At 37.3% G+C, this 12,913-nt stretch overlaps 1 protein-coding gene across 3 annotated transcripts in view; it reads right to left on the reverse strand.

Moving 5' to 3' along the window:
* DNAH7 (dynein axonemal heavy chain 7) overlaps positions 1-12,913 on the reverse strand; it is a 266,322-nt gene that overhangs the window by 105,677 nt on the left and 147,732 nt on the right. For all 3 annotated transcript variants that reach the window (XR_006058804.2, XM_042244009.2, XM_004004780.6), the window contains 6 exons: positions 11,434-11,631; positions 8,951-9,106; positions 8,047-8,215; positions 5,642-5,768; positions 4,206-4,425; positions 799-1,671 (listed from right to left, as the gene is read on the reverse strand). Coding sequence is in view for 2 of the 3 variants with exons in the window: in XM_042244009.2 (XP_042099943.1) it covers positions 799-1,671; positions 4,206-4,425; positions 5,642-5,768; positions 8,047-8,215; positions 8,951-9,106; positions 11,434-11,631 (1,743 nt within the window). In the remaining variant the exon portion in view is untranslated. The remainder of the gene's footprint in view (positions 1-798; positions 1,672-4,205; positions 4,426-5,641; positions 5,769-8,046; positions 8,216-8,950; positions 9,107-11,433; positions 11,632-12,913) is intronic.

The following is a 12,913-nucleotide window of genomic DNA, read 5'->3' on the forward strand; positions in this document are numbered from 1 at the left end:
ATATGTTTTTTCATGAAATCTTAGCAGACATTGGAGGGACAAAGGGGCTATGTACATTCCCCAAGGTAAAAAATTCCTGTGTGTTAGATCTCACTCACAGGATCTCTGCCACAGCTCACAAACTTCCTGCCCTATGCCCTTGTATGTCTGTACTTCTGATACTGAAATTTACTAGAAAAAGTGGTCACTGGGAGCTTCTTCTTTTTGACTTTCTGCCAGGTTTTCTAATGGAAAGAGACTGGAGGGTGGGAGAAGAGAGAGGTAGAGGCATTTCTATCCCTTTTGCTTTCTAGCAGAAGCTGAACTCTAGTTTTGGGGTTCCTGGTCCCGTCAGACTTTCCTACTTACACTGCTTCAAGCTCCGGTAACACGTTTTCCTCCCTATGCCCCTTAAAACCCAGCTGTAGTAACATCTTCTTGCTATGCTTTACCATTTCCTGCCTCACCATCCCTCTCAAGTTCCTTTAATCCTGCCCAACACCTTCATGAACAGTTCATTCAACTTTCCTCAGTGAGGCCTTCCCAGGTATTCTTTCTTCCCTGTCAGGAACCTGCCAGAGACACAACTTTATCCTAAAACTTTCTACAATAAGTTGATGTCAGTGACTGTATAGACTAGTAATAAAAAGTTTTTCTGTTACAATGATTTTTGAATTTTTATTTCATAAAATATATTATTATTGATCAGAAAATTTTGCTGAGTCACAACTACAGGGGGTGGGGTGGACTCTAAAATGTTATGCTGACGATGGAGAATCAGTATTTCTAGAAGCCTATCTAAAATGTACATGACCATACCTGAAACCAGTCAATGGTACAGCAGTTTACTAGAGCAGGGAACTTTCTAAGACGAATCCGAAATGCATCTCCAATGGGACTCATGGCAAGGACGACATGCAGTTGGTTGCGGCAGCGGTCAACAAACATGTTGAAAAGAGCTATGGGGCTTCCGTCTGTTTGTTTGGTTTTATCCCGCTGGCGATCTATCTGACGCATCTTATCACATATCTCCTGTTTCTCATCCAATGCAAAGAGATTTGGAACCTCCCCAGCATTTAGCAGATTGTTGACATCTTCTAGAAATGACTCCTTTTTAATCTGAGTATCTGTAAACAGGAAAACACCCTGCATCTCCCCTTCAGCACATTTTCTTAAGATCACTTTTAAATCTTCATGCCACTCAGAGTTACCATAGCCCTTGGCAATTTCAACCTGGAAAACTGAAGAATCAGCCATGTGGGCAGCTAATCTGGTGACGGACTGCCTTCCACTCCCTCCAACGCCAACAAGAAGAGCATGGCTGCGAGGCTGTTTCAGGATCCTGGAAATTCTGCTGATGTGCTCGATGGCAAACCGGAACAAGACAAGGTTCATCGTTTTTTTGCTCATGTTGTTGTATTCTTCTAGGTGAGCTTCTACAATCACCCGGAGAGCATCCACATCTGCAATTTCTCTGTAGTTGGTATCCTCTCTCTTGGGATCGTGGAAATCACAGAACATTAAGCTGCGTAAATCATCTTCTCCCACTATCCCATCATTATCAAAATCCAAACTTCGAAAAAGCTCATGAAAATTTTCTTCCATATATGTTTTTAAGATTTCTTGAATGTAGCTGATAAGCCAACTTCTGTCTGCATTATCCAGAAGGCGATCATAATATACTCTCAGGACCTGTACAATAATTAAAAAGCAGCTTTAAGAATCGATTTTCCTATTTTAAAGTGTTATTTCTGTGCTAATCTGAAGTAATATAAAAAGTACTCTCAAGAAATTTCCATGGGTTTTATTAAAAGCACATCTAAACAAGGAATGGCATAATATTTATTTTAAATATTAAATTTGATCATATATTTGGAATAAAACATAGTTACATTGTTACCAATAAATGAAGGTAAATTAGGGAGACTGCACCAGATTATAGAGGTATTAAGTGCACTAAGGACTAGAGAAGGGGAAAAAAGACTAGAGAAGGTAGGTGACTGCTTTTGCTGGTCATAGAGATACAGGTAACAGAACTGGGCCCCAGTGTCTAGCGTTTTGCAACTCCCTTGCAGTGATTGTTGCCTTTTCCCAGCCAGATAATATTTTGAATTTATTGGCAAATCTATAGATATTAAGAGAAGGTAATGGTACCCTACTCCAGTACTCTTGCCTGGAAAATCCCATGGATGGAGGAGCCTGGTAGGCCGCAGTCCATGGGGTCGCTAAGAGTCGGACACAACTGAACGACTTCCCTTTCACTTTTCACTTTCATGCATTGGAGAGGGAAATGGCAACCCACTCCAGTGTTCTTGCCTGGAGAATCCCAGGGGAGCCTGGTGGGCTGCCCGTCTATGGGGTCACACAGAGTCGAACACGACTGAAGCGACTTAGCAGCAGCAGCAGCAACAGACCAATACTCATATGATACAAGCAATGCATATCTCTGTCAGCTAAATTTCTAACATTAATCCTGTATGTATCAGCTTTTTCACCTTATAAAACAGAAGTGGTAATACTTGCCTTACAAATCGCACAGATGCATGGCAAAAAATGAAATGACAACAGGTATGAAAGCACTGTAGAACTGAGAAATAATTATTACAAACTGCCTTGGAATCAGCCTAATTATGTTTAACAATAATGATTTTAGTATTTTCACTGCTGTCAAGTTGACATACTAGTGTCATCCCTTTTCATAACACCAGTGGCTACATAAATGATATGATAGAAGCTTCCCACTTACTCTAACCAAATAGTGCAAAAGCTATTTCTCTCCTGGACAACTGGGTTTCCCAAAATATGACAATAGTCACTTCCTTAGCTTGAGACACTGAAGCCCCCTTTCTTTTAATGAGGAAAGGAAACTAAACTAAGCCAACCACATATTTTGGGCATCAGTGTTTAAGCATGAATCAAGTACAATATCATCTAACTGCAATTAAGCAAGAACCCAAGACAGTGTTTCTCAAAGACAGTCAACACACCTGCATCTAGGGCCCCATTCTGTAACTGTTGACTTACAAATTTTGAGGATGATGACTAGGAAGATTCTTTTTCTTTTTTAAAATTTCCTTATCATAAGGTACAAAAATCTTCAGTGTACATCTCCAGGAATGTTCACACATTATGCACCCACATAACTACCACCAAGATCAAGATACAGAACATTCTCAATACCTTAGCAGACTCTCTCACTCTCACTTCTGTGGATAGCTGCCCTCCTCCCTCCCCCACAGGGAACTTTTATTCTATTGCCATCCCTTATGTTTTTAAAAGTTTCCATTATAAATCTAAATCTTTGCAGGGAAGAATTTATCCTGTATTTGTGCTTTGAACTTATTTATCTTAAAGTCTTGATTACAAATTCTTTTAATTATTTACATATAAATAATTTTATGATAATTTACATATCATAAAATTCACTTTTAAAGCATATAATTCAACAGCTTTTAGAATATTCACAATGTTGTGTAACCATTGCCACCATCTAATTCTAGATCTTTTTCAACACCCCCCAAAGAAACCCTATACCCATTAGCAGTCACTCCTTACTATTCCTACTCCATGTCCCCACAGCCTCTGGCAGCCATTAATCTACTTTCTATCACTATGCATTTGCTTATTCCAGACACTTCATATAAATGGAAAAATAATATATTGAATTTGGCCTTTTGTGTCTCGCTTCTTTTACTTAGTGTAATGTTTTCTAGTTTTGTTCATGTTGTAACGTATATCCTTATTTCTTTTTAGGGCTGAAAAGACCTCCATTGTGTGTATGTATACATACACACACACACACACAGAGCCCACACTCGTTTGTCTGTTCATCAGCCAATGTATATTTGAATTGTTTCCACTTTCTGGCTATTATGAATAAGTCTGCTAACACTCATGAACTAACAAAAAAACAAAAGTATTTCCATCTCAAAATTATTTGAAGTCAAACTGAAAGGATTAGTCACTTAAAGGAGATTTAAAATGATAGCTCTTTTGAAACAGCCTATAAATCAACAGAAAGTCCTGAAAATCAGAGATAAAGCTTCTTAAGTATCATAGCATATGCTAGTGTGAAGTATTTTTAAAAATTATCCTGACCATTGACCTTCATAATGCCAAACAGTGGAATGTATTTCAACAATTGCTGGATATTTCTTCACCCAGTTTTTGGCATGGTAAAATCTTTGTTTCTTGCATAATCATGTTTTAGTAGCACAGAGATTTACCTCATGAACCCAAAGACGTTTAATCACTTCTTTGGTCTCTGCTGTTTCTGGTCTTGACAAACACACACCCTGAATGACACGGGAGAAATCTCGGAGGTTGAACAGGTAGTGAGATTTAGCTGGAGTAGGCAAGAGATTCTTCATTGCTTCTTTATACAGAGTCATTGTACCATTTACAATTTGTGTTGTCAAATCTAGAAAGTCATCTGGAAATTTATAACTTAAAATTTTTTTAAGTGAAAAGAAAGAAAATATTAGCAAACATAGAATTATGACACATAGTGATATTTAGTACAACTAATATGAAAGTTTCTTATATTAAAAGAATTGATTTAGTTTATAAAATTACCACTTCTTGTTATAATAATAATAATAGAATTTTTACTTCTTTTAAAGCTACTTTCCATTCATTATTTTATGTTCACAGGAACTCCATGAGTAAGCAGGACCAGTTTAATGTGCTTAAAACTGCTTAAATAAATGGGCAGAAGAGCCAGCCAAGGAACCCATATTATGTAACTCAAACCCAGGATCTACTAGATGATGCTTCCTAACCTCTTCTACTACCTGGCATTCTTAGCTGCATATAGATAGGATCCTTGAAGAACACTGGTGAAATGGGTAGTTTCAGAAAAAGGGAAGGGAGAAAAAAAATCAGAAAAAAGTAGGGAAAGGGGAAAAAGAAAAAAGAGAGTTAAAACAAAGTGAAATAGTGAAGCAAGATTTCTTTTAAAGGGCAAAGGAATGATTAAGGTAGAAAGAACCTGGGGAGAGAATATCCATTTGAAAAAACTGGCTTTATTTCACTTCTGGCTTGATGAGCAGTCAGCTTTCCCCTCCATCACCATTGCATAAGACAAGGAATGACAATTTCCTGAGAATGGTGTCCACATCAGGGAGGCAAGACTTGTACTGCTCAGGGCCACTTGGCTCCCTACATCCAAAAATCTTGTGGAGAAGTGCTGAGTGTTCAGATCTAGGGAGCAACATTTACCCAGGGCACAGGCTCCAAGGCTACACTCAAACCTGGACATGGACACCCCTGGGGAACTCAAGAGTTTTACTAGAGGGTGTCAAAGTCACAGGATAAACCTGGCAATCTTTCCAGCATTAACTGAACTACATGGCAAAAATTCAAAATATTGATTGTTCCAGCATGGACATATTACACAACAGGATGCAAAATGTGTATGAATTTTTAGGTTAAAATCTAAGACATCAGACAAATAAAGGAAAAAGAGAGAGATCCTGCAGGCTTTTTGTGTTCTGTTCCCATTCCTGGAGATGGGAGCAGAGGGAAGAAACTGCTGCCTGTTACCTTCTTCCTTGTCTGGAGGTGCTTTTGTGGAAGTTTGAGAAGCACTACTTATACTGACATGTTCCCCAAAGATTTTATACCCACTAAGGAAAAAACAAACACACTTGCAATTACTTACCAGGTTTTTAAATGCCAGGTTAAGATTCTAGAAAATATTGTAAACATAGATTTATCACTAAACTCATTGATTGTTATAATATTAAAATGCCGCATGTATCGAGGAGTTACTGGATTTCGACCACCACCTAAATATCAAAAAGGACAATCCTTAACAACGCTACTCGTATATAACAGAGTATTTTCTCTACACTTTACAGCATAAAACAGCGTGAAAGATGGACAAATGGCACACAGTGAGAAGTAATCAATTATTTGGATAACCTTGATCTTAAAACAGTTGTTTCCTCAACCTCAAAGTATTGTTTTCTAGTTGAAAATGATCTGTATAAGTTCAATCAGATATAATCTTGGTCAGGTCTATTTACCAAAGGAAATCCAAGCGGACAGAAAGACCCAGTGTCCACTTTCTCCATGATTCATACACAGCCCAAACCAATAAACTATCAAACATTCTCATTACAATACAATATTAGGACAATACTATATAATATTAATATAATATTGTATGCGATGTTAATATAATCCTGATGGTTCTGATTGACCACACTTTAAGGTCGTTTTCACATGGCTGAAATTCAGCATGACCTTGACATACAGCCTTGTTCTTCCCTCACATCTTGAAATAAATTTCCCTAAGACTAGTCTTTGTGGTTCACATGGCCACTTCACTGGCTGCTTTCAATTTCAAAAATTGGAGGAATATCTCATTTTCACAAAAGAATTATTACAATCTCAAATATGAAATTTTAAAAACAGATTTAGAATGTAATACCATATTATAAAATTGGTTTATATTGTCATCCTCACATGTATCAATAAAATGCACTGTCTCTTTAAAGGGATTCTATCATGAAATCTCCAGTAAAGAGTGGTTTTAAAAATGCGTAATATCTTTAATATATATTTTGCTTAAAAACCTACAGGTTCAGGTTTTACGTTTGTTTTAAACCAAGTAAATCTGTACTTTGCTTTTACCACTGCATTATACTGTGCTGATTCTAAAAACATAAACAATGTGTGAGAGCATATAACCAGTCGTCTATAATTATAGATCAAAACAGTTAGGTATTGCTATGTATTTAGAAGCTCATAATAAACACTGATTTACCTGGGCAAGTTTAAGGAGATGGAGAAAGGGCTACAGAAGGAAAGGTGTAAGATCATATACCCAGCTGTGTCTTCAACCTTTCCTCCCAGAGAACACTCAGAAATGGTGGTCTTTTCTTAGAAAATGAGGTCCAAGAGGAAAAGGTATCTCATGGATTCAGTCTGCTCCCCTGTCCAGTCCCCAAAGAGGCAGGGAAAGTAGACACTTACTACAAATGACTGCTGGGGGATGGGAAGAGGCAAAGCAGAACTGAAGTCTGGGACCCAGGAGTAATAAAATCAGAAAAAAAAAAAAGAAGAGGGAAATAGCATTCAAAGTGGCCCCAAGAGGGTGCTGAGAGCAATTACTGACTCAGAGCAAACTGTCTCTATTACAGGTCAGATAAAGGTCAAGGGTTCAGAAGCAAATAGTGGCAAAATTCCCTAAGACATGGCACATTGAAATAAGGAAGTTATTAAAAATATAGAGCAACAGCTTGAGTTCAGGAAAAAAACAGTTAAAGATGTCCGATTAGTTAAATCAAGCTATTTCAGATATTCTAAAATTAAAGAAAAATTTTTCCTACATAAAGATCGCTGAGTTTATAAACTTCCCTTGAAAAGTATAATGAATATCTAATATTTCATTCTTTTCATCATTTCCTACTTAAATTTACCTCAACAGTTCGTCTAAATCCAGAGACTCACTAAAATGGGAAGTGATTGGGATAGGAGAAAGCAGGGATGTTTCACACAGCTGAAATTTTAAGGAATGAAACAGAAGAAAATGAGCTTCTGCAGGGGAATCTGGGTTCTCAGGGGATCTGAGACCTCAAAATGCAGGAAGAGGAAATAGGGAGCAAAGATGGAAGATAACATGGAAGAGAAAGGATTTGGGAGAGCTGTATGATTTGGGAAGAATCACCCCAAAGAGGCCTTCTCTGATGGCTCAGCAGGTAAAGAATCTGCCCGCAATGCAGGAGACATGAGTTTGATCCCTGGGTCAGGAGAAGGAAAGGACAACCCACTTCAGTGTTCTTCCCTGAATAACTCGAGGGACACAGGAGCCTGCAGGCTACAGTCCAGTGGATAGCAAAGATTCGGACACAACTGAGCAACTAAACACAGCACACAGCACAGACCACAAAGAAGGCAAGCCACTGTGCGGTGTTGATCAATGTGGTCACTCTGTTAGGTTACAACAAACAAAGAGACATAGAAAATATAGAAACACTGTAACTCAGGTTGTCTGACAGGATTTCTCTTTCTCCTGCTCTTTATACATAGCCAGAGTGATCACAAACTCTGAAAACATACCTGGAGGTCCCATAGCACACATAATTTGAATGTCCACTAGTTTAATCACAGAACAGTCTTTTAGGTCATACCAATTCCAGTGATCTAACCACTGTCTAAGTAACTCGATGGGAGGCTGGGCCCCATATACCTCTCGAGCAGGCATATTGACATCATCTACAAAGACAACCTGAGAATGAAAGGAGAAAAGGTATTAGAAAACATTAGCATCTTAATATAGTGTCCTATGGTGCAAACAATGTTCAGGCAAAGAATAAGATTACCTTTTTGCGAAGTACGTAAGTGAAAAGTGATGATTTTTTGCACATCAGGACTATCTCTTAGCATCCATGTTACCAAGGAATAGGGAGACAGTCTTATTACTCACCTTTTTGGTTAACAGTATAGAACTTATTAATCCTCTCATATAACTTGTTTCGCAATATGCTTTCTCTTTTTTCCTTGTACAACTTCAATAAATTAAAATAAATGAGAAAGGTGTGATCTTCAAATGATTATAAACTCTGACTGATAAGAGTGAGGCTGAGAAGGGTATTCTTGGCAGAGGAACACAGAAAAGTTAATTGAGAGCTTGGTTATTTAAAGGCCTAGAGAGCAAGCAGCAAAGACTCTGCTGAGTAAAAATGTTAATGAGAGAATTAGGAAGGAAGATAATTTCCCAGGTGAATATTCTACTTTGAATTCAAAAGGCAACTGCTTGTTTTTAATGTCAAGTTGCCAAATGCACATACAATATAAAAACACTTTTAAGAAGACTTCTTAACCCACATTTGTGATACATTAATAAAAACTATACTACAAAAGGATGTCAAGTTCTAGTATATCTGGTTTCCTTTCTGAATGTAACAATGCCCAAGAATAGTAACAGTGCTGTATTATATGTATAGAAACAGAGAGCAATTACCATTTTCTTGCCCAAAGGAGGACCAAAAACTCCCTTTCTTCTTTTGTCCAGTTTTGACATGATAATATTTTGCGTTTGAGCTGCTGTAGTTTGTGCTGAGAAGTTAATCAGCAGAGGCTTGTAGATATCTTTATTAAGTTGATTTAAAAGAAAATTCTGTATAATAGCAAGAAATAAGATAAGCCATAGTTGCCATTATGTTTTGACACTTGAAAATAACCAACTAAGCATCATTGCTGATGTACTCAAATTTAATCTTCAAGTTTCATAATGTGAAAAGAGATGGAATCAATAGACATAACAGTTACCAAGTCAGTGGAATGTCTCTATCTGTCCAGGCCCTGGGCACATGGCTTTTCTGATTTCTAAAAACACCATGCAGAGTACACACTCCTGCTGCTGCTACTGCTAAGTCGCTTCAGTTGTGTCTGACTCTGCGCGACCCCATAGACGGCAGCCCACCAGGCTCCCCCATCCCTGGGATTCTCCAGGCAAGAACACTGGAGTGGGTTGCCATTTCCCTCTCCAATGCATGAAAGTGAAAAGTGAAAGTGAAGTTGCTCAGTCATGTCCAACTCTTAGCGATCCCATGGACTGCAGCCTACCAGGCTCCTCCGTTCATGGGATTTTCCAGGCAAGAGTACTGGAGTGGGGTGCCAGTTCCTTCTCCAGTACACACTCCTACTCATCATAAAATCATAGGGACTCAGAGCTTAAGAAACTTGGCTTAAGGTCTCAGAAATGAGACAATAACTTAGACTGCCACTTGTCTCTCTGCAGATCAAAGTTCTCTGTAATACAGCTTACTATCTTTCTACAAGTTATCTGACTTTAAGTTAGGAAGCTTACATAATATAATTTGTACTTTCAAAATGGAATTAACTGGAAAGAAGGTACAATTACAATGATTCTTAACCAAGATGTTGTGTTCTACAAATCATCTTGTAGAAGAATAATAAAATAGGAAAGTATTTACAGTATATTAAGAAGAAAAAAAGCAGATTACAAAATAATATGCGAAGTATGTTTCCAATGGTGTGAAAAGTAAATTTTTTTTGGCCTGGGCAGTTTGTTAGCTGGACTGCCATTTGATGGGAGTACAAATGACAGAAGGCTTTATTTTTCCCACCCACCTCCTTGAATCATGTCTTCATTTCCTAATTCTTGATAGTATCTTAGATAAATCCTTTAGCTTTCTGTACATTTTTTTTTAAAAATTCAGTCCAACTCAACACCTTGATTTAAAACCTCAGTCTAAACTTCTTCCCTCCCCACTCTTGGATACTCCCTGAAACATACAGCATTTAGTACAATAAAAGCAACGTTTCAATCTCTTGGGGAAGAAATTATTCAACAAATAATACCAGAACAATTATTTGACTACATAACCCAAAGGGGGGGGGGGCTGTATTAAACATAGAATCGATAAAGAACTATAAACAAATACTACCACAATTGGGGAAAAGAGAATCGACTGGGAACCTGCAATGGGGGAGGGCCCACCAACAGGTCCTCCCCTCTCCTCCACCTGCCTCCTCTATCTTCTTCCTATCCCACAGTTGGGTAGTGAGCACAGCTGGAGGGAGAAGGCAAAAGTCCTATTCGCTGGGGTCATTGTGATTCCTCCTGATTAAGGCTATCTTGCCGGCTTCCAGGGCAGCTTCCAAATGTCTGCTCTCTGAGAAGAGCAGATGGGAAGGTTCCTTAGATACTCCAAAGGAACATTCACATTGCACAGTTTGCTGACTGAAGAGGAGTAGTGGCATTCCCTCCCTGCTGTAGGCAGTTATATGGGATGGAGTCCCAGGAATGATCAGGTTCACTTATATTTTACATTGTCCAACTGACCCGGGAGAAACTTGCACTTACGTGCCATGCCAAAGGCTGGAGGTGCTATTCACTCTTAGTTCCAGCCAGCCTTCTGTTTTCAGAAATCTGAAAGTAGAGGCAAGAACTGGTCTTCGATTAGTATGACCCCTTAAACACAAGAGAACTCAGGTTTCATAAAGCTACTGAGATTTGGGGCATATCTTTTATAACAGCTAACATTTTCTTAACACACAGTGGGTATGATCCCAGAAATTATTAAAGAAAATCAGTCTTATTACCACACAGTAATGTTCACATATTCAATCATTTAGAAAATTAAATATCAACCAAAACACTGTTTTTTTTAAGGCAGATAAAATTCTTTGTCCTATATAAGCTATTTTCATTAAAATACCTTTTAAATGGACAATAATTTAGTGATATAAAGTAGCATATCTTTAATCAATTTTCAAAGATAAATCCTCTTTGGAAAGAGACGTTTTGGTAATTTTGATAATTTGATAATTACTCAAAAATTCTCTATGGTTCCAACATAGAAATGTAGAAATATATAACTATTTTAAAAACACTGCCTACCAGTTCAGGTCATTTAAGAAATAATATTCTTTGGATTATTATGCACGTTTTAATATGTATATTTCTACAATACTTACAATAATGTAAACACTCTTTCCCGTTCCTGTTGGTCCTACAAATATTGAAGGCTTTTGATGGGTGGTCAACAATTCCATTAGTGCAGAGTATCGAATTGTGTCCAGAGTTGGCACAATGATTTCATTAAACATCACATCCTTAGGAATTGGAGGAGCTTCAGCTAACTTCTTTACCCATGGTTCCCATTTTCCTATTCCCTGTTTACAACAAATAACCAAACAGTGAACGTCATGTTTTAAAATACATTCAGAAGCTCTGTATTTCTGCATCACTGCAGAAAAGACGAAAGATCAAGACCAACAATCCTCGATATGTATACATTTGTTTTTATCCTTTAAAACTCTTCACTCTAAGTTTTTAAATTTTGTGTTAAATTAAAGAGATATTGGGGTTGTGTATGGATAAAAATGAAATGGCAATGATGTAATAATTTGATGTCCTGGAACCACTGATTATATCAACCCAAAGATCAGTTACTTTTGCCAAATATTAGATTCTTTAATAGCATTGAGAAAACTGATCTAATCAATGTGTTAAAGAGTAAAGAATATTATTCAATAAATGTTAACCAATACATAATATTTTTCTACACAGACCATCAGCTGCATTTGTTTGACTTTTATAATGGTACTTGCAACATCAGCTTATTATTTCAAGCAAGATTTCTTTCTCTTTTAAAAAAATTTTATGGGAGTATAGATGATTTACACTGTTGTGTATCTGCTGTACAGCAAAGTGAATCACTTATACATATACATATATCCACTCTTTTTAAGATTATTTTTCCATACACATCATTAGAGTACTGAGTAAAGTTCCCGGTGCTATATATCGGTCCTTATTAGTTATCTATTTTATTTATAGTAGTATGTCTCCTTTTTAAATTGTAGTAAGGAAAAAAACACCTAAAATTTACCTTCAACCATTTTTAAGTGTATGTCTCAATATTATTAGCTAAATTCATGTTGATGTGTAAGAGATATCCAGAACAGACAAGATTTCTTAATATGAGATTATTATTATTATGAGGTAACATTACACTGTATCTTTGCATCCTATTAGCTTTGTGAACTAAAGTTTTCATTTGCTAAGGCAGTGTCTATAACAAAAATTTCAAAAGTATGTTAACTCTCCTTAGAAAAACACCACTGCCCTCTCCATTCTTAGAAAATCCAGTATAAGCTCGTGGTCATTCAAAGTATATTAAAATCCAGACCCATCTTCCTTCACATCTTCCAGTATCCCACAACCCAGCCTCACTGATGAGTCTACTGTTTCCAAAAATGCCCCAGGTCCCTGGACCTTGACATATGGAACTCTTTTGTCCTAGTGTATGGATCATCAAAAAAGCAAGAGAGTTCAAGACAAACATTTATTTCTGCTTTATTGACTATGCCAAAGCCTTTGACTGCGTGGATCACAATAAACTGGGGAAAATACTGAAAGAGATGGGAATACCAGAGCAACTGACCTGCCTCT

Source organism: Ovis aries, chromosome 2 (assembly GCF_016772045.2).
Source record: "Ovis aries strain OAR_USU_Benz2616 breed Rambouillet chromosome 2, ARS-UI_Ramb_v3.0, whole genome shotgun sequence".
NCBI classification, from domain to species: domain Eukaryota; kingdom Metazoa; phylum Chordata; class Mammalia; order Artiodactyla; family Bovidae; genus Ovis; species Ovis aries.